The sequence below is a fragment of the Nomascus leucogenys genome, unplaced genomic scaffold, assembly GCF_006542625.1.
Source record: "Nomascus leucogenys isolate Asia unplaced genomic scaffold, Asia_NLE_v1 Super-Scaffold_285, whole genome shotgun sequence".
NCBI classification, from domain to species: domain Eukaryota; kingdom Metazoa; phylum Chordata; class Mammalia; order Primates; family Hylobatidae; genus Nomascus; species Nomascus leucogenys.
In genome coordinates this window covers 151,856-174,479 of record NW_022095770.1, presented here as the reverse complement: position 1 = coordinate 174,479, position 22,624 = coordinate 151,856, and the positions used below count along the sequence as shown (strand labels likewise).

At 41.7% G+C, this 22,624-nt stretch overlaps 1 protein-coding gene across 3 annotated transcripts in view; it reads right to left on the bottom strand.

Moving 5' to 3' along the window:
• Window positions 1-22,624, bottom strand: part of BRCA1 (BRCA1 DNA repair associated) — an 84,398-nt gene that overhangs the window by 31,673 nt on the left and 30,101 nt on the right. For 2 of the 3 annotated variants that reach the window (XM_030808076.1, NM_001308668.1), the window contains 5 exon segments: window positions 21,782-21,858; window positions 17,403-20,828; window positions 16,912-17,000; window positions 8,369-8,540; window positions 1,526-1,652 (listed from right to left, as the gene is read on the bottom strand). In XM_030808076.1, the coding sequence (XP_030663936.1) occupies window positions 1,526-1,652; window positions 8,369-8,540; window positions 16,912-17,000; window positions 17,403-20,828; window positions 21,782-21,858 (3,891 nt within the window). 3 annotated transcript variants of the gene reach the window in all.

Sequence of the window (22,624 nt, the reverse complement as noted above, 5' to 3'; positions counted from 1 at the left end):
CATTCTTTCTACTCAGTTTTAGCAGAATTCACAGAATCATCCCTATTGCCTGCCTTTTCAATGTCCAAATTCATTCTAAAAACAAAAGCCAGCTATAAAATATTGTTAGAAAAGTATACACACCCAGTAAATAGTTCCTCTACTCTTCCAAGTGCTTAGGACTTTGCAAAATAAGATACTTATCAATAGATTTAAAGGGCCTCAGAGGTTAATTAATTAATTTAAACAATTATTGGGTGCTTACTATGGGTCAAATACTAAGGCTAGGCCCCCTGGATTGAAGATGGGTGAGACCTGAATTACTGCTTTCTTTTTTTTTTTTTTTTTGAGACGGAGTCTTTTTTTTTTTTGAGACGGAGTCTCGCTCTGTCGCCCAGGCTGGAGTGCAGTGGTGCGATCTCGGCTCACTGCAAGCGCCGCCTCCCGGGTTCACGCCATTCTCCTGCCTCAGCCTCTCCGACTAGCTGGGACTACAGGTGCCCGCCACCACGCCCGGCTAATTTTTTGTATTTTTTTTTAGTAGAGACGGGGTTTCACCGTGGTCTCGATCTCCTGACCTCGTGATCCGCCCGCCTCGGCCTCCCAAAGTGCTGGGATTACAAGCGTGAGCCACCGCACCCGGCTGAGACGGAGTCTTGCTCTGTCGCCCAGGCTGGAGTGCAATGGCACGGTCTCGGCTCACTGCAACCTCTGCCTCCCAGGTTCAAACAATTCTCCTGCCTCAGCCTCCTGAGGAGCTGGGATTACAGGCACCTGCCACCACGCCTGGCCCTCCAGTAAGGAAAAGAATGGTACTGGACTACATAGTCCAGTACTGGACTGCTATACAGTCCTGTATTAATAGTGGTGTAAATACACATCTCTGAAAGATACTCTAAATGTTTTCTGGCTTTGGGAGGGCAAGGCGGGCGGACTACTTGAATCCAGGAATTTGAGACCCACCTGGGAAACAAGGTAAAACTCCATTTCTACCAAAAATACAAAAACTTAGTGGGTGTGGTGGCGCATGCTTGTGGACCCAGCTACTCAGGAGGCTAAGGTGGGAGGATTGCTCGAGCCTGAAAAACAGAGGATGCAGTGAGCTATGATTGCGCCACTGCAATCTAGGTGACAGAGGGAGACCCTGTCTCAAAAAAAAAAAAAAAATTATTATTATTATTTTCTGTGGTAAATCAACAGCTAGACTTTTTCTAGAAAGACAAGAATTTTAATTAGGGCAAGGGCTGCCTTGAAGAAGTCTACCATCAGTTTCCAAGCTTGTTCAGGTTTTACCTCCATTATATTTTTTTCTGACCTTCAGAAGGGACATATCTATCTAACTGCACATTTCTCATGTTGTAGCTTATGTTATAGGTTCAAAAAACCTACATAGGATTAAACAAAAGAAGTATCCTAGAGCAATAAAAGTTTATAAATGCCCGTATACAAAAAACTGGAGAAAGTATGGTGAAAAAAATTAACAGTAAGAGTTCAATATAAATAAAGATGTCAGATACCACAGCATCTTTACATTGATGTTTCTTACCTTTCCACTCCTGGTTCTTTATTTTTACTGGTAGAACTATCTGCAGACACCTCAAACTTGTCAGCAAAAAGGCCTTCTGGATTCTGGCTTATAGGGTATGCACTACTTTTCTGTGAAGTTAATACTGCTTTAAATGGAATGAGAAAACAAATCTACTTTACTGCTTTGTTCTGATAGTGATAATTCAGGTTAGAATACTGATTTTTTTCAAAAGCATCAATCTATGATACACAAATTGGTTTTTAAACAAGTATATCAGGCAGAATTTTATAAACACAAGTAATGCAACAGACAGATGCTAGCACCAAATGGAATTCAATGATTAAAAAATAATAATGATAATAAAAGGAACACTTTAAGACAGGGTAAATAAAGACACCCAGCTGAGACAAGGCTGAAAAAAAAATTTATATTCCTTGGTCCTGAATGATAAAAAAAATATATATAACAAATTTTTATCTCTGCAGCAAAATTATGCCCAAATCCCCTCAGACAATAGGAAAGAAAGAGTACCAGAAAGCACAAAGTACATTATTTTCTCCATCCCCACTGCCTCCACATTAAAGACTGTATGAAATGGGGATTTCAGCTTCTGCATGTCGGGGGTAAACAAGACATGAGTGTCAGACATGAAAGAAAAAACAGGTGACGTTTTGCTTCACATTTTCAATTACTGAAAAAAAAGAAAAAAACAAACCCCCTAAACCAACACATAAACAAAAAAATCCCAAGGTGCTGGTTGATAAGAAATCTTAAATAATACGTGGAACTAATGATGAAATGGCACAAGAAGGGAAAAATCACAAAACATACTGAAGGCAAAGTTCTGGCATGTTAGTTCATTTTTTTTTTTTTTTTTGAGACGGAGTCTCACTCTGTCGCACAAGCTGGAGTGCAATGGTGCAATCTCGGCTCACTGCAACCTCCACCTCCTGGGTTCAAGCGATTCTCCTGCCTCAGCCTTCCTAGTAGCTGAGATTACAGGTGCCTGCCACCACGCCCAGCTAGTTTTTTTGGTATTTTTAGTAGAGACAGGATTTTACTATATTGGTCAGGCTAGTCTCGAACTCCTGACCTCAAGTGATCCACCAACCTTGGCCTCCCAAAGTGTGGGGATTACAGACATGAGCCACTGCGCCCGGCCTAATTCATTTTGTAATATATTTATTCCTCCAAATGTATCACTTTGTGCCACTGCCTTCTAGGAAGTGGCTTAAAGGCAGAAGTGGCCGGGCCCGGTGGCTCACGCCTGTAATCCCAGAACTTTGGGAGGCCGAGGCGGGCGGATCATGAGGTCAGGAGATCGAGACCATCCTGGCTAACAAGGTGAAACCCCATCTCTACTAAAACTACAATACAAAAAAATTAGCCGGGCGTGGTAACGGGCGCCTGTAGTCCCAGCTACTCGGGAGGCTGAGGCAGAAGAATGAATGGCTTGAACCTGGGAGGCGGAGCTTGCAGCGAGCCGAGATCATGCCACTGAACTCCAGCCTGGGCAACAGAGCGAGACTCCAACTCAAAAAAAAAAAAAAAATACTTATTTATTTTTATTTATTTATTTATTTTGAGACGGAGTTTCGCTCTTGTTGCCCAGGCTGCAGTGCAATGGCGTGATCTTGGCTTCCCACAACCTCTGCCTCCCAGGTTCAAGCTATTCTCCTGCCTCAGCCTCCCAAGTAGCTGGGATTACAGGCATGCACCACCACGCCTGACTAATTTTGTATTTTAGTAGAGATGGGTTTCTCCATGTTGGTCAGGCTGGTCTCGAACTCCCGACCTCAGGTGATCTGCCTGCCTTGGCCTCCCAAAGTGCTGGGATTACAGGTGTGAGCCACCGTGCCCGACCGTTATTTAATTTTTCAAAGAGATGGGTGTCTTGCTGTGTTGACCAGGCTGGTTTCAAACTCTTTTTTTTGAGACAGAGTCTTGCTCTGTTACCCAGGCTGGAATACAGTGGCATGATCTCGGCTCACTGCAACCTCCGCCTCCAGGTTCAAGCGATTCTCCTGCCTTAGCCTCCCAAGAAGATGGGATTATAGGTGCCCGCCACCACCCCTTGGCTAATTTTTATATTTTTTGTAGAGATGGGGTTTTACCATGTTGGCCAGGCTGGTCCTAAATTCCTGACTTCAGGTGATCCGCCAACCTTGGCCTCACAAAGTGCTGGAATTATAGGCATGAGCCACCATACCCAGCCTGGTCTAGAACTCTTAAGCTGAAGTGATCCTCCTGCCTTGGCATCTCACAGTGCTGGGATTATAGGCATGAGCCACCATGCCCGGCCAAGGCAGAAATATTTAATAAGTAAAAACAAATGGTTAAAAATTGCAAATGTTGGCCGGGCGCGGTGGCTCACGCCTGTAATCCCAGCACTTTGGGAGGCTGAGGCGGGTGGATCACGAGGTCAGGAGATTGAGACCATCCTGGCTAGCACGGTGAAACCCCGTCTCTACTAAAAATACAAAAAATTAGCCGGGTCCGGTGGCGGGTGCCTGTAGTCCCAGCTACTCGGGAGGCTGAGGCAGGAGAATGGCGTGAACCCGGGAGGCGGAGCTTGCAGTGAGCGGAGATCGCGCCACTGCACTCCAGCCTGGGCGACAGAGCGAGACTCCGCCTCAAAAAAAAAAAAAAAAAAATTGCAAATGTCTTCTACTCATTAAAAAGTCACTGATGACTAATTCATTCTGAGCTTTTATTAGAAAAGCTAAAAGCCATAAATATAGGTAGAAAATTGAAACAAAAGATTGTATTAATTAAACTGTTTTTTTAAGACACTGGGTAGCCTGGGGGGAAATAATCATTGATTTCCTGAGTTAGTCTTCAAATGCATTATTTATAGTTTCCTTTATGCTTGTCTTTTCTGGACCTGTGAGTTTCTAGGATCGTTAAGAACTCTGTTGGCCGGGCGCGGTGGCTCACGCCTGTAATCCCAGCACTTTGGGAGGCCGAGGCGGGCAGATCACGAGGTCAGGAGATCGAGACCATCCTGCCTAACACGGTGAAACCCCGTCTCTACTAAAAAACACAAAAAATTAGCCGGGTGAGGTGGTGGGCGCCTGTAGTCCCAGCTACGCGGGAGGCTGAGGCAGGAGAATGGCGTGAACCCCGGGGGGCGGAGCGTGCAGTGAGCCGAAATCGCACCACTGCACTCCAGCCTGGGTGAAAGAGCGAGACTCCGTCTCAAAAAAAAAAAAAAAAAAAAAAAGGAACTCTGTTGAAAGTAAGCAGGATCTAACTATGAAGAGAGGTATCATCCTCCCCACCCCCAGTACACGGTGATAATTGATAAAGGGTAATATGCAAGCTCCAAGGAATCATATCAAACGGAATTAACCATTGGAAACAGTTAAAAAAAAAAAAAAAAAAAAAAAAAACGGCCGGGTGATGTGGCTCACGCCTATAATCCGAGCACTTTGAGAGGCCAAGGTAGGTGGATCACCTGAGGTCAGGAGTTTGAGACCAGGCTGGCCAACATGGTGAAACCCTGTCTCTACTAAAAATACAAAAATTAGCTGGGCGTGGTGGTGGGTGCCTGTAATCCCAGCTACTCGGGAGGCTGAGGCAGACATTGTAGTGAGCCGAAATCACGCCATTGCACTCCAGCCTGGGCAACAAGAGTGAAACTTCATCTCAAACAAAACAAAACAAAAAAAGTGAAAGGCAGAGGGAAGGCTCAGATACAAACACAGCTATTAAAAAGTCATTCCTCCTTTTGGCCAGAACCACCATCTTTCAGTAATTCGCCAAAATGACGAACACAAAGGGAAAGAGGAGAGGCACCAGATATATGTTCTCTAGGCCTTTTAGAAAACATGGAGTTGTTCCTTTGGCCACATATATGCGAGTCTATAAGAAAGGTGATATTGCAGACATCAAGGGAACGGGTACTGTTCAAAAAGGAATGCCCCACAAGTGTTACCATGGCAAAACTGGAAGAGTCTACAATGTGACCCAGCATGCTGTTGGTATTGCTGTAAACAAGTTAAGGGCAAGATTCTTGCCAAGAGAATTAATGTGCGTATTGAGCACATTAAACACTCTAAGAGCCGAGACAGCTTCCTGAAACGCGTGAAGGAAAATGATCAGAAAAAGAAAGAAGCCAAAGAGAAAGGTATGTGGGTTCGACTGAAGCACTAGGCTGCTCCACCCAGAGAAGCACACTTTGTGAGAACCAATGGGAAGGAGCCTGAGCAGCTGGAACCTATTCCCTATGAATTCATGGCATAATAGGTGTTAAAAAAAAAAAAGACCTTTGGACTGTAAAAAAAAAAGAAAAGTCATTCTATCACCAGAACATTTAGCAAATAAATTCCTCTTCTTACTACAATGGGCCTCACACAATGAAGCAAATAAGATAACTTGAGTTAGAAGTCAATAACTCAATACAACCTGAAAAACAGAGCAAAACCTTTCTGCTTTTTTTTCTCCTTAATCCTTAATTCATTCTCTGAACAGCAAGCCCAACCTAGGCCTTGTGACATGATGATCTACTTGCTGGCTGGTTTAGGAAAGTCTAAATGCCAAGATCCAGAGCCCAAGTTTCAGAATATTATTGTAGTTCCTCTTAAATCATTCCCTCATCTAGATGTCTTAACATGTTACATTCTTCGTGGATAGGAAGTATGGGCCACATCAAACATTTAATAAACTTACAGACTGCCCACTGTGTGCTAAGCATTGTACAGGGTATTGTGAAGAACTAAGGAAGACACTGGAAGACAACAGATATTAAGAAATAATAAACTAGGCCGGGCACCATGGCTCCCAAGTAGCTGGGATTACAGGCATGTGCCACCACACCTGGCTAATTTTTTGTAGTTTTAGTAGAGATGCGGTTTCTCCATGTTGGTCAGGCTGGTCTCGAACTCCTGACCTCAGGTGATTCGCCTGCCTTGGCCTCCCAAAGTGCTGGGATTACAGGAGTGAGCCACCGCACCTGGAAACAATATTCTTTCTACTAGAAGTTCTGGCCAGGTGCCATGGCTCACACCTGTAACCCCAGCACTTTGGGAGGCTGAGGTGAGAGGACTGCTTGAGTCTAGGAGTTTGAGACCAACTTGGGCAACATAGGGAGACCTTGTCTCTACAAAAAATAAAAAAAAAAATTAGCTGGGTATGGTGGTGGACGCCTATAGTCCCAGCTACTTGGGAGGCTAAGGCAGGAGGATCGCTTGAGGAGGTCGAGAGGCTGCAGTGAGCTGTGATTATGCCACTGCCCTCCAGCTTGGGCAACAGAGCAAGACCCTCTCTAAAAAGGTGAGGCTGAGGTGTGGGAGGATTGCTCAAGATCAGGAGTTCAAGACCAGCCTAGTTAACAGTGCGTCCCAGTCTCTACTTAAAAAAAAGTTAAAGAAAAGAAAAAATTATTTTTAAAAAGTTCATTTGAGTTTCAGTTAGACTCACACCAGATTTAGGGAGGAAAAGGCTCAAAATTTATGTTGGTATTAAGTTGTGATATCCAAAACAATTCAGAAATTAAGCATTTCAGTTACAGATCTCTAGAAAAAAATAAACACATGTATACACCAAAGAGGAGATAGTAGATTTACACAGATATTCAAAGTCACACATAATAACATTTTATATCTTACACATTAGAATTGAAAGTCTAGTCTGTGTTTAGACTGAAGATGGTGAAAGTACCCCAAAGAAGAGTATTATACTGGGGATGGGACTCTGATCTGTCATTATCTGAGAGATGAACTAAATGAAGATAGTTGCAAAGAAAGCATTTAAGGAAATACATTTTGAAGCACTGCTATAGCAACAGAGTTTCTAGCTAGCTTCTTTATCCAAGAGCTACTGTTTCTTCCTGAACACAAAAATACTGCAAGGCACAACTGGGGACCAAAGCCACTGTTCTGTATAAGTAGCAGACTTGAGTTCCTAGAAAGACTCCAAGAAAGGTCTTAAAGTCCCCAGTTGGACTGTGGAACAGGGTGCTGAAGAAGGAACTTAAACACTCAGATAAGAATCACCGAGCTAGGAATGAAGTGTACTTTGGGAGCACTCACCACCCCTGCATGTTTCTAAGCAGCATCCTAGTGGGGACCCCATGCCTAGCATCTCCTATGTGTCTGTGTGTTTGCCCCTATTTAAAAACCTGCCTGATGTATTGTCTTTCCAATTAAAAACTCAAATTTCCATCTCACTTTCCTTCATTTATGCCATTATTCCTCAGCTCAGTGCTCACTTCTTATAGGAAGTCAGCTCTGATCAACTGCACCTGCCTGGTTACTCCAATGGCATCCTCTCAGAGGTCCATCTGGATTTTTTTTGATAACTGTAACATTGCTGTAAAGCACTTGACTCTATTGCATAATTAGGCTCTCTGTGTTGTTCTTTTCTTTTCCTTTTGAACTAACAGGAGCTCCATCACTAGGCTTTCTGTGGATCAAAGTGCAGTTCCTGAAGTATAGGATGTCTCTCCCTATAAATCAGAGCACATTAAATAGGTCTGTGATGTGACACCAGTGTTATAAGGAATATGTCTGAGTATTTTTTCATAGCTTTCTGAAATTATGGGGTTGCCTGTCACCAATTTCTCCCATTCCACTTAGCTTCCAATGGAGCAAGAGCTATGTTGTATACCATGTATCTTCCATGGGCTCCCCACAGCACCTACTTGTTGTAGGTACTCAAATGACAACATGAATGACTGCCTTGGGTCCCTCTGACTGGTATATTAGTTGTGAGCAGGGACAAGAACCAAGGTTCCATAATTACCCATGTGCTGAGCAAGGATCATAAAATGTTGGAGCTAGGTCCTTACTTTTCAGAAGGAGATAAAGGGGAAGGAAAGAATTTTGCTTAAGATATCAGTGTTTGGCCAACAATACACACCTTTTTCTGATGTGCTTTGTTCTGGATTTTGCAGGTCCTCAAGGGCAGAAGAGTCACTTATGATGGAAGGGTAGCTGTGAGAAGGCTGGCTCCCATGCTGTTCTAACACAGCTTCTAGTTCAGCCATTTCCTGCTGGAGCTTTATCAGGTTATCTTGCATGGTATCCCTCTGCTGCAAAAACGATAAATGGCACAAAGAAAATGAAATACTTTGAGAAGCTTTCCATTTAATGAAAATATGTCATACAAATTAATTTTAGCACAGGAATTGAAATCACCTAGTATGGAACTATAAGTTCTGGCTGAACACCTTTTAATCTAACCACATTCATGCAATTAATGCCCATGAAATTATTTCCAAATGATGTTAGTGAGGGAAAAAATCCTCAAACTCCCCCAAATAGACTTGATTTATTGTGATGCCCTTTTCAAGTTGGTTATTTTCTTTTAAAGCTAGGGAGTGAAAAGATAATTAAGGTATTTAAACACTATCGATATTTAAAATAAGCATGAATCTGTTAACATTTTATTTATACGGGCACATTTCAAAGACTTGGTGTTGTGAGATTCATCAGACATTTAGGTTAGTTCATATAAAAATGTGTGACTTTTAGACTGATGTAATGTTGAAAAAAGCCCTCTATCTATGGCATTTTATAAAAATACAACAAATATAAAAATACTATCAGTAATCCTGCCTAGATTACTGGCTTGTGAGGACTCTTCCTTTTCTGGGGTTTTTTGAACCTTTAGTTTCTTTTCTTTTTTTCTTTCTTTTTTTTTTTTAAGTCTCCCTCTGTCACCCAGGCTGGCACCATCTTGGCTTACTGCAACGCACTCCTCCTCCCAGGTTCAAGCGATTCTCCCACCTCAGCCTCTCAAGTAGCTGGCATTACAGGTGCTTGCCAGGATACCCGGTTAATTTTGGTAATTTTAGTAGAGACAGGGTTTTACCATGTTGGCCAGGCTGGTCTTGAACTCCTGACCTCAAGTGATCAGCCCGCCTCGGCCTCCCAAAGTGCTGGGATTACAGACATGAGCCATTGTGCCTGACCTGAACCTTTCTTTAGTTTCTAACAGAAAAAACAAAAAGCTAATTCATGAATCTATCTGTTTGCTCAGTTAATTAGACAACTATTTACTATCTATTAAGCACCAGGCGCTGTCCTAGTACTGAGGATATAGCCCTCATGGTGCTGCCATTCTAGACAGGGACATCTCATCTAGAATGTGTCCACCTAGAGATCATTAGCAAGGACCTGTGAGAGGGAAGGATCCAACAGAAAGAGCCCTGAGAAAGCCTGTAAGGATAGTTACTGTTTTTAAAATAATGGGTTCTTTTTGCTTATGGGCTCCTGTTTTTTATTGGTCCATTTCAAAGAAGAATGTGCTAAGCCCAAGTATTTGATAAAGAATTTAGGTATGTAAGGGGTTTTCCAAAATATCCTTTTTAAGAATTTATTTTATTTTATTTATTTATTTTTTTGAGACCGTCTTGCTCTGTTGCCCCAGGCTGGAGTGCAGTGGTGCGATCTTGGCTCACTGCAACCTCTGCCTACCTGGTTCAAGCAATTCTCCCTGCCTCAGCCTCCCAAGTAGCTGGGATTACAGGCACCTGTTACCATGCCCGACTAATTTTTTTTTTTTTTTTTGAGACGGAGTCTTACTTTGTTGCCCAGGCTGGAGTACAGTGGCACAATCTCGGTTCACTGCAAGCTCCACCTCCCAGGTTCAAGCCGTTCTTCTGCTTCAGCCTCCTGAGTAGCTGGGATTACAGGCGCCCGCCACCATGCCCAGCTAATTTTTTGTATTTTTAGTAGAAACGGTGTTTCACTGTGTTAGCCAGGATGGTCTGGATCTCCTGACCACATGATCCTCCTGCCTCGGCCTCCCAAAGTGCTGGGATTACAGGTGTGAGCCACCGCGCCTGGCCTAATTTTTGTATTTTTAGTAGAGACGGGGTTTCGCCATGTTGTCCAGGCTGGTCTTGAATTCCTGACCTCAGGTGATCTGTCCACCTCGGCCTCCCAAAGTGTGGGGATTACAGGTGTGAGCCACTGTGCCTGGCTTCAAAATATACATGTTTAAAAATCACTTTTAGAAGGAACATCAATGGTTGCCAAAAAGTCCAGTGGGGGAGTGGGGCAGGAACACATTGTTTCACTCTCCATTTCTTCTTCTGATCCTTAAAAATGACTTTGCCCTTTACTAAAAACAAGCCATCTTCTTTCTTCTGCTACACTGAGTTCACAATTTTCAGGAGGTTTTTATGACCAGAATATGTATTCCTAGCTTCACAAAGGTTTCCACTGCTACTCTAACACTGCTTTGCTGCTAAGGTCTGCAGCAACGCCATTGCCACCACGTGGTACTCATGAGTAGTTACATCACTGATCAAACCCTAGCCAAAGTCTTGCCTCAGTTAACCTGGAATGAAAGCACATAGATATCTGACCAAAGTGCTTCACAGGCTGTATTAGTCACTACTGTCATAACCATCACATCTAACCTCTACATGGCCATTACATAAATCAGAACAAGTAGTGGGGTAATTATTAATAGATAACTTTCCTTTGGGTTTCCCAAAGGAATTATTTTTTATAACTTAGACAAATTCCCCAGCAGGCAAGTGGCCAAATACATTAAGGAGAATAAAACCAACAGGTTTCTAAGACTTCTTGATTCTAATTCTGAAGTGCTCCTTCAATTAGCTCTAGTCTTCGTCTTCTACTATGCTGCTCTGATCTCTACTTTTAATACAGCTACATTACTGTAGAAGTTCCCTAAAAGCCCTGTTTATCATGTCTTTTTCTTCCATAAAGACCCTGAGTGCTCCATCTTGGCCATCACAGTGAAACCCTGGCTGAGGCAGGAGAATCACTTGAACCCGGGTGGCAGAGGTTGCAGTGAGCCGAGATCGTGCCACGGCACTCCAGCCTGGGCAATAGAGCAAGACTCTGTCTCAAAAAAAAAAAAAACCTTAGTGGTATACCACTGCTGAGTTATACTTTTTGAACACTGTATAATTGTTAGTCATTACTGCCATTAGGATAAAGTCCAAATTCCTAAACATAGCATTCAAAAGGCCCTTTACACCCTGGTATTATCTCTCATTTCTCCCAACACCCCTCACACAAGTTGTTTTCCTATAACACATGACAACTTTATGTTTCCTGGGAATTCCATGACTCTGTACCTTTACCTTACGTTCTGCCACTCCTCTTTTTCCACTTGGAAAAATTCTTATCTTTCAAGGCCTAGTTTGAATGTCTCCTTAAGTCCCCACCAGGAGGAGTTGTGAAATATGAGAAGTAAGGGCAAGTGGGCAGAATGTGGCTAATTCTAATAAGACTCCTGAAATGTGCAGCACAGCAGCCGGAACTGGTCTGGAGGGAAGCAGAGTGTATATCTGACCCTTGTTTGTTCACATTCATTACATATAAATATATATATAAAACCTTCCCATAAAACATGTGTATTTAATGAGTTAAAACTATTTCTAATGTTCCTACTACTACATAATAAGCCTAATCCAAATACAAGCTGAAGTCTTGGCACAAATAGTGGCTTTATCATGCTAGTTTTGTTGACATGTTGTGAATATTTTCAAATATACAGAAAACTTGAAGCAACTTTGCAATGAATGTTTATGTATCTACTACTTAGAATCTATAATTAACATTTCCTATATTTACTTTATCACACACACACACACACACACACACACACACACACACACACACACAGAAATCCCCACCAATAATCCATCTCCTATCGGGAACAGATGATCTCTCACTACTTGATTTACATTGCTAATGCATTAGTATACCCAAATGGAACACATGACCTTGATAGAAGGAATCTTCCCTTAATCACTTTTGTCTCCCTAATGCCTAGCAGACAGTAAGCACTCAGCAAGTGTTTATTAATGAGAAGATAAATTAATAAATAAGTATAGTTAATCAGTCTTCTGTAAAAACAAACAAAAACCCAGATATCAATGATATCAAATTAGGAATTCTCTATCATCTATATACTTTTTCTCGGTTCAGTACAAAAAGGGAAAAAAAATCCCACTTCAATAGTTTTTCCTGCCTGTGCTACTTTAGACATAAGATAGCCTGAAATCTGACTTCAACTGTTTTGGGTAGATGCTTAGTAAAAACACGTTGCAAAATGAATCCTGAACAAATAGACACATCTCTGGGAATAAGATTAGAAATACAGAAAAACAAGGACATTGTATATTGAATGTCAAATATAATATAGTATGGCTAAGGCAGATGTAATCAGAAATTGCAACCTTAAACTTTAAAACACAATGGACAGAATTAGATGATGGGTATATTGACAGAGTCCCAAACCCACATCCAAAAAGGATCATAGGAATTGCAAACAGAGAAAAGGCCTCCTAAATCTTTTCATCAATTTAGTTGCCATGGCAATCCTGAAGAAGTGGAGAATACTGGTGGCAGCTCAGATACAAAGTGGGGAGTCATCTCAAAGGTTTCTTGACTACTCCAAGGGGCTTCAGGTCTAGAGGGATTTGCTCTGTACAGAGAATGGGCAGTAGAAGATAAGCCCTCTCTAATTGTAGTTCTCATAGCAATGCAAGATTTAGATTTTAAAACTGGATATCACTCAGTGTTGGCAAGGTACAGGAAAATGGGAACTATCATACACCACAGGGGCTGGAAGAGCACAAACTGGTTTAATCTTTCTAAAAAACAATTTAGTAACATGTATCAAACACCATAATCCTAGTCCCAGTAATGTAGACTAAGGAAATAATCAGGGATGTAGGCAAATATTTAGCTACCAGGATGCCACTATAGTGATGTACGTAATAGCAAACTGTGCCTCTTACCCTCAAACCTCCAACATTCAGCAATAGGTCAAATAAATCAGGATACACTGGAAAGATAGAATCCCATACAGTAATTAAAAATGAAGTTGCTTAAGAATTTTAATAACCCAGGCTGAGTGCGGTGGCTCACGCCTGTAATCCCAGCACTTTGGGAGGCCGAGGCGGGTGGATCACTTGAGGTCAGGAGTTTGAGACCAGCCTGACCAACATGGAGAAACCCTGTCTCTACTAAAAATACAAAATTAGCTGGGCGTGGTGGCACATGCCTGTAATCCCAGCTACTCAGGGGGCTGAGGCAGGAGAATCGCTTGAACACAGGAGTCAGGAGGCAGAGGATGCAGTGAGCCGAGGTCGCACCATTGCACTCCAGCCTGGGCAACAAGAGTGAAACTCCATCTCAGAAAAAAAAAAAAAAAAAAGAAAAAAGAATTTTAATGATCCAGTAAAAGCTAGATTACAATGTACAGAATTATCTGGATTTCTTGTTTTTGAGACAGGGTCTCACCATATCACCCACGCTGGAGTGCCGTGGCACCATCATGGCTCACCACGGCCTCAACTTGCTGGGATCAAGCAATCCTACCCCAGCCTCTCAAGTAGCTGAGACTACAGGTGTGCACCACTAAGACTCACTAATTTTTTTTTTTTCAGACAGGGGTTGCCCAGAACGGAGTGCAGTAGTGTGATCACAACTCACTGCAGCCTTGACCTCCGGGGCTCAGGCAATCTTCCTGCCTCGGCCTCCCAAAGTGCTGGGATTACAGGTGTAAGCCACTGTGCCTGGCTTCCTGGATATATTTTAAAGATAAAGTATATACAAGCCCCCCTGTGCACATACAGGAATACTAAAAGAATATACACCAATAAATTGGTAACCATTTCTGGATAACACAAATTGCAATTAACTTACCATTTTAATCATTTTAAGTGTACAGCTCAGTGGCATTAAGCATTTTCACACTGTTGTGTTACCATTGCCACTATCTATCTCCAGAACTTTTTCATCATCCCAAACTGAAATCTGTACTCATCAAACAGTAACTCCCCATTTCCCCCTCCCCAAGTCCCTAGTAACCACTATTCTACCTTCTGTCCTATGAATTTATCTCTTTTTTTTTTTTTTTACTGCTCCTTGTGGAGCAAGGCTTATCTATAGGCAATGTACCCAGAGTAACCAAATGTAACTATTCTAGGTATCTCATATAAGTGGAAGCATATAACATGTGTCCTTTGGTGTCCAGTTTATTTCAGTTAACACAATGTCTTCAAGGTTCATCCATGGATGATTTTTGTTTATCTGTATTTCCTAAGTTTTCTATGATGCACATATATAACTTTATAAGAATATCAGGCTTTTCTCAACTTCATCTAATCTGACTTCAGAAAGTTCACAAAAAAACATCATTCACTTACTAGCAGCTAAAAGGGTATTTAAGACTTAGGTGGGAAAAAGAAGCCACAGCAGGATGATTCAAGGGGGTCTGAACAGCTTCATTTTAAGAACGTGCCTACGGCAGGTGAGAGAACATAAGCAAACTGTCTAAGATCATATAGCCCAGTACAGAACTCTCACCAATATTATTGCCAGCAATTGCTGTGTGTGTATTCTGCATAGAACCCTGTGCTAGGAATACAAAGAACCAACCTAATTATTAGAATTTGTCAATTTAGTGGGAGATAAATAAATGAAAAAAATTAACTTAGATGAGCCTGAATTTTTGCATGAGAACTTGGAAAATTTTGGTGCCACTTCTACAAATAAAAATTAGGAGGCCAGGCCTGGTGGCTCACGCCTGTAATCTCAGCACTTTGGGAGGCTGAGACGGGTGGATTATTTGAGTTCAGGAGTTCAAGACGAGCCTGGCCATGGTGAAACCCTCTCTCTACTAAAAAAATACAAAAAAATGAGCTGGGCATGGTGGCAGTCACCTGCAATCCCATTTACTTAGAAGGCTGAAGCACGAAAATCACTTGAACCTGAACCTGGGAGGCGAAGGTTGCAGTGAGCCAAGATTGTGCCACTGCACTCCAGCCTGGGTGACAGAGCAAAACTCCATCTCAAAAAAAAAAAAATTAGGAGACAGTGCCTGGTTCTGTAATGAAGATGATGTTAATTTTTAGATGTTGTGATACAGAATGTTTTTTCTAGACTATTCTGCCTTTAGTACATAAACATTTCACATTACCAAATGGTCATATATATGGTAACGCTTTTATTTACTTCATAGGTGACCAAATTATTGGCCTTGACCATTAGGTCCAGAAAGTAAGATTGTGTACTTTCTTTTTTTTTTTTTTTTTTGAGATGGAGTTTCACTCTTGTTGCCCAGGCTGGAGAGCAGCAGCATGATCTCAGCTGACTGCAACCTCCGCTTCCTGGGTTCAAGTGATTCTCCTGCTTTAGCCTCCCATCTTTCTTTTTTAAAGAAAAAAGATGATTAATGAGCAATTAAAAAAAACAGGCCAGGCGTGGTTGCACACGCCTGTAATCCCAGCATTTTGGGAGGCTGAGGTGGGATCACTTGACCCAGGAGTTTGAGACCAGCCTGGGCAACATAGTGAGATGTTGTCTCTAGTAAAAACTTAAAAATTAGCTGGAAGTGTTGGTGGGCGCATGTGGTCCCAGCTACTTGGGAAGCTGAGGTAGGAGGATCACTTGAGCCCAGGAAGTCAAAGCTACAGTGAACCATGATTGCACTACTCCATTCCAGCCTGGGTGACAGAGTAAGAGACCCTGTGTCAGAGAAACCAAAAAGAAAAAAATAACTAGATTTTAAAAGGAAAAAAAAAAAAGAAGAGAAAGAAGTATCCACAAAACAGTGAAAGGCTAGATGGTCTCTATTAGGAAGAGAACCCTATAGTCTCCAACTTGGTACCAAGAATAAACACCAAAATTGCAATTGCTGGCAATAATATTGGTCAGAGTTCTGTATCTGGCTGTGTGGCCTTAGGCAGTTTGCTTACCTTCTCTGACCTGCAGTAGGCATATTCTTAAAATGGAGCTATGCAGAGCCCCTTGAATCATCCTGCTGTGGCTCCTTTTTCTCACCTCTTTTGATACAGTAAGTGCTGTCATGTTTTTGCTATAGGGGAAATGATGTGTTTTTGTTTGTTTTTGAGATGGAGTCTCACTTTGTCACCCAGGCTGGAGTGCAGTGGTACAATCCTGGCTCAGTGCAACCTCCGCCTCCCAGGTTCAGGCGATTCTCCTGTCTCAGCCTCCAGAGTAGCTGGGATTACAAGGCATTGGCCACCACGCCCAGCTAATTTTTGTATTTTTAGTAGATGTGGGGTTTCACCATGTTGGCCAGGCTGGTCTCAAACTTCTGACCTGAGGTGATCCACCCACCTTGGCCTCCCAAAGTGCTGGGATTAGCAAATGGGTTTCGAAGGTTTAGCTTATTCATTAAAATCAGTATTTAGTATGCTACAATGAGCTAGGCAGTGTGTGTATGTGTGTGTGCGTGTGTGTGTGTGAAATAAAAGGTAGTATGAGTTCCATCAAGGTGCTTACAGTCTAATTTAAGGAGACAATGAATCACAAACTATTGTGCCATTAATTCAAAGAGATGATGTCAGCAAACCCAAGAATGTGGGATACATACTACTGAATGCAAAGGACACCACACACACGCGGGCGCGCGTGGGCACACACACACACACACACACTTTTTACCTGAGTGGTTAAAATGTCACTCTGAGAGGATAGCCCTGAGCAGTCTTCAGAGACGCTTGTTTCACTCGCATACCCAGATGCTGCTTCACCTAAAATAACAACAAAAACAGAGGTTCAGATGTACAAGCAGACTATAAACACTGCAACTTGCTGTGTCTTTTTCTTATTGGCAGGACTGGATTTACTTTCATGTCACACAAAATGATTAAATTCCTTGCTTTGGGACACTGGGATTTCCTTTTATAAAATGAAACCAGAAGTAAGTCCACAAGTAATTAGGATGTTAAAGCTCATTCAGTCAAAGATGACGTCCTAGCTATGTGAAGGACTTTTTTCTATGAAAAGCACCTTAGGAGGAACATGTTTCAAGTTTGAGAAGCAGTTCCTTTAACTATACTTGGAAATTTGTAAAATGTGCTCCCCAAAAGTATAAACATTTAGCTCATTTCTATAAATAGACTGGGGCAAACACAAAAACCTGGTTCCAATACCTAAGTTTGAATCCACGCTTTGCTCTTCTTGATTATTTTCTTCCAAGCCTGTTCCTCTTTCTTCATCACCTGAAACCAATTCCTTGTCACTCAGACCAACTCCCTGGCTTTCAGAATGATGCCTCATTTGTTTGGAAGAACCAATCAAGAAAGGATCCTGGGTGTTTGTATTTGCGGTCAAGTCTTCCAGTTCACTGCACTGTGAAGAAAACAAGCTACCAGAACATTTTGTTTCCTCACTAAGGTGATGTTCCTGGGATGCCTTTGCCAATATTACCTGGTTACTGCAGTCATTTAAGCTATTCTTCAGTGATAATAAATTCTCCTCTGTGTTCTTAGACAGACACTCGGTAGCAACGGTGCTATGCCTAGTAGACTGAGAAGGTATATTGCTTACTTTACCAAATAACAAGTGTTGGAAGCAGGGAAGCTCTTCATCCTCACTAGATAAGTTCTCTTCTGAGGACTCTAATTTCTTGGCCCCTCTTCGGTAACCCTGAGCCAAATGTGTGTGGGTGAAAGGGCTAGGACTCCTGCTAAGCTCTCCTCTCTGGACGCTTTTGCTAAAAACAGCAGAACTTTCCTTAATGTCATTTTCAGCAAAACTAGTATCTTCCTTTATTTCACCATCATCTAACAGGTCATCAGGTGTCTCAGAACAAACCTGAGATGCATGACTACTTCCCATAGGCTGTTCTAGGTTATCTGAAATCACACATGGAGAGAAGTCTGTATTAACAGTCTGAACTACTTCTTCATATTCTTGCCTTTTTATTTCAGGATGCTTACAATTACTTCTAGGAAGACTTTGTTTATAGACCTCAGGTTGCAAAACCCCTAATCTAAGCATAGCATTCAATTTTGGCCCTCTGTTTCTACCTAGTTCTGCCTGAATGTTTTCATCACTGGAACCTACTTCATTAATACTGGAGCCCACTTCATTAGTACTGGAACCTACTTCATTAATATTGCTTGAGCTGGCTTCTTTAAAAGCACTTTCTCTAATGTTATTACGGCTAATTGTGCTCACTGTACTTGGAATGTTCTCGTTTCCCATTTCTCTTTCAGGTGACATTGAATGTTCCTCAGAGTTTTCCTCTAGCAGGTTTTTCTTACATTTAGTTTTAACAATTGACTTGATGGGAAAAAGTGGTGGTATATGATATGGGTTTTGTAAAAGTCCATGTTTATTTGGAGTAATGAGTCCAGTTTTGTTGCCTCTGAACTGAGATGATAGACAAAACCTAGAGCCTCCTTTGATACTACATTTGGCATAATCAACTGGCTTATCTTTCTGACAAACCACAGGAAAGCCTGCAGAGATATTAACTGTCTGTACAGGCTTGATATTAGACTTATTCTTTCCTTGATTTTCTTCCTTTTGTTCACATTCAAAAGTGACTTTTGGATTTCGTTTCTTTAAGGACCTAGACTGGGCAGAGAATGTTGCATATTCCTCTTCTGGATTTCCTGGATTTGAAAACAGAGCAAATGACTGGCGCTTTGAAACCTTGAATGTATTCTGCAAATACTGAGTATCAAGTTCACTTTCTTCCATTTCTATGCTTGTTTCCTGACTGTGGTTAACTTCATGTCCCAATGGATACTTAAAGCCTTCTGTGTCATTTCTAGTATCTTTGGAACAACCATGAATTAGTTCCTTGGGGTTTTCAAATGCTGCACACTGACTCACACATTTATTTGGTTCTGTTTTTGCCTTCCCTAGAGTGCTAACTTCCAGCAACGAGATACTTTCCTGAGTGCCATAATCAGTACCAGGTACCAATGAAATACTGCTACTCTCTACAGATCTTTCAGTTTGCAAAACCCTTTCTCCACTTAACATGAGATCTTTGGGGTCTTTGGCATTATTAGACACTTTAACTGTTTCTAGTTTCTCTTCTTTTTCTTCTCTTGGAAGGCTAGGATTGACAAATTCTTTAAGTTCACTGGTATTTGAACAGTTAGTGAAAGAACCAGGTGCATTTGTTAACTTCAGCTCTGGGAAAGTATCGCTGTCAGGTCTTTTACTTGTCTGTTCATTTGGCTTGTTACTCTTCTTACCTCCAGTTGCAGGTTCTTTATCTTCCATGAGTTGTAGGTTTCTGCTGTGCCTGACTGGCATTTGGTTGTACTTTTTTTTCTTTTTCTCTTCACTGCTAGAACAACTATCAATTTGTAATTCAGTACAATTAGGTGGACTTAGATTTCTACTGACTACTAGTTCAAGCGCATGAATATGCCTGGTAGAAGACTTCCTCCTCAGCCTATTCTTTTTAGGTGCTTTTGAATTGTGGATATTTAATTCGAGTTCCATATTGCTTATACTGCTGCTTATAGGTTCAGTTTTCGCTTTGAAAGCAGATTCTTTTTCGAGTGATTCTATTGGGTTAGGATTTTTCTCATTCTGAATAGAATCACGTATTGTTTTATTCTCATGACCACTATTAGTAATATTCATCACTTGAACATTCTGCTCCATTTGGTTAGTTCCCTGATTTATCATTTCAGGAGTCTTTTGAACTGCCAAATCTGCTTTCTTGATAAAATCCTCAGGATGAAGGCCTGATGTAGCTCTCCTTTTATGCTTTAATTTATTTGTGAGGGGACGCTCTTGTATTATGTGTGGCTCAGTAACAAATGCTCCTATAATTAGATTTTCAGTTACATGGCTTAAGTTGGGGAGGCTTGCCTTCCTCCGATAGGTTTTCCCAAATATTTTGTCTTCAATATTACTCTCTACTGATTTGGAGTGAACTCTTTCACTTTTACATATTAAAGACTCATGAGGATCACTGGCCAGTAAGTCTATTTTCTCTGAAGAACCAGAATATTCGTCTACCTCATTTAGAACGTCCAATACATCAGCTACTTTGGCATTTGATTCAGACCCCCCATCATGTGAGTCATCAGAACTTAACAGTTCATCACTTCTGGAAAACCACTCATTAACTTTCTGAATGCTGCTATTTAGTGTTATCCAAGGAACATCTTCAGTATCTGTAGGATTCTCTGAGCATGGCAGTTTCTGCTTATTCCATTCTTTTCTCTCACACAGGGGATCAGCATTCAGATCTACCTTTTTCTCTGTGCTGGGAGTCTGCCTATCATTACATGTTTCCTTACTTCCAGCCCATCTGTTATGTTGGCTCCTTGCTAAGCCAGGCTGTTTGCTTTTATTACAGAATTCAGCCTTTTCTACATTCATTCTGTCTTTAGTGAGTAATAAACTGCTGTTCTCATGCTGTAATGAGCTGGCATGAGTATTTGTGCCACATAGCTCCACATGCAAGTTTGAAACAGAACTACCCTGATACTTTTCTGGATGCCTCTCAGTTGCACGCTTCTCAGTGGTGTTCAAATCGTTATTACTGGGTTGTTGATGTTCAGTATTTGTTACATCCGTCTCAGAAAATTCACAAGCAGCTGAAAATATACAAAAATAACAAGGTACTCAAAAACTGAATTGTCATTAAAAAAATACATACTTCATATACCTTGGAGGTGGAAATCAACCAACTGGCTATATTTAGAGAAACTAACCTCATAAACTACCAAGTATACTGAAGATGTAGCTCATACTCTTTCATTTAATTCCTATTTACCTAGATTATTTCCACTTAGGATCCATTAAATTTTTAATTTCAGAATTTTCCCTATGCAGAAACCATACCTCCTATTTCTCTAACGTCTAAGAGTGAATTCAAAGCAGATTGGCCATCAGAAAACCCGTTCTGATATACTCTAAAGATTACTGGCCATTAAGTCTACTTAATACTCTGTTCTATCTACAGACTTACCACTCCCTATATTAAAAAACCAGCAGGCAAAAGATGAAACACAAATACACCAATTAAAAGTAAAGGGCAGGCCAGGTACAGTGGCTCAAGCCTGTAACTGCAGCACTTTGGGAGGCTGAAGTAGGCAGACCGCTTGAGTCCAGGAGTTTGAGACCAGCCTCGGTAACATGGTGAAACCCCATCTCTATAAAACCACAAAAAACTAACCGGGTGTGGCTACTCAGGAGGCTGAAGTGGGAGGATAGCTTGAGCCTTGGAGGTGGAGGTTGCAGTGAGCCAAGATTGCATCACTGCACTCCAGCCTGGGCAACAAAGTGAGACCCCATCTCAAAAACAAAAAACAAAAAACGAAAGGGCAACAATCAGTTACAGAAGGTCTTATTATAGCTACATTAGTCTAGTACCATTTAAATCTATCAGACCACACCATGACATTTGACAAAGAATGATACTCTAACTCTGCCAAGAGATTTTGTGGATTGTAAAGGTCCCAAATGGTCTTCAGAATAATCTAATTACAGTACTGTATCTACCCACTCTCTCTTCAGTGCCTGTTAAGTTGGCAAACTTTGCCATTACCCTTTTTTGCAGAATCCAAACTGATTTCATCCCTGGTTCCTTGAGGGGTGATTTGTAACAATTCTTGATCTCCCACACTATAAAGAAAAGACAGAGTCCTAATGAGAAACACTAGTTATATGTATGCAGAACTGTCAAATGACCAAGATCAAATATTTTAGCTCTTTCAGTTACAGAAAGCTGACCAATCTTACTTAGTTAGTGAAAGCTGCTCTCTCCTTTAGAAACTTCTAGTTGAAATGAAATGGTTGCTGGGCATGGTGGCTCACGCCTGTAATTCCAGCACTTTGGGAGGCCGAGGCGGGTGGACCACTTGAGGTCATGAGTTCAAGACCAGCCTGGCCAACATGGTGAAACCCCGTCTCTACTAAAAATACAAAAATTAGCCGGGTGTGGTGGCGCACGCCTGTAGTCCCAGCTACTAGAGAGGCTGAGGCAGGAGTATGGCTTGAACCCCCGGGAGGCAGAGGTTGCAGAGAGGTGAGATCACACCTCTGTACTCCAGCCTGGGCAACAGAGCAAGACTCTGTCTCAAAAAAAAAAAAAAAAAAAAAAAAGAAAGAAATGGAATGGTCAAATAACCAGGCGTGGTGGTGTATACCTGTAGTCCCAGCTACTCATGAGGTTGAGACAGAAGAATTGCTTGAACCTGGGAGGCGGAGGTTGCAGTGAGCCGAGATCACACTACTGCACTCCAGCCTGGGGGCAACAGATTGAGCCTCCGCGTCTCAAAGAAAAAAAAAAAAAAAGAAAAGAAAAAAAAAAGAAACGGAATGGTCAAAGACTGAGGACACACAGCCACAAAAATCAGAGCAGGAGGCCGGGCGCGGTGGCTCACGCCTG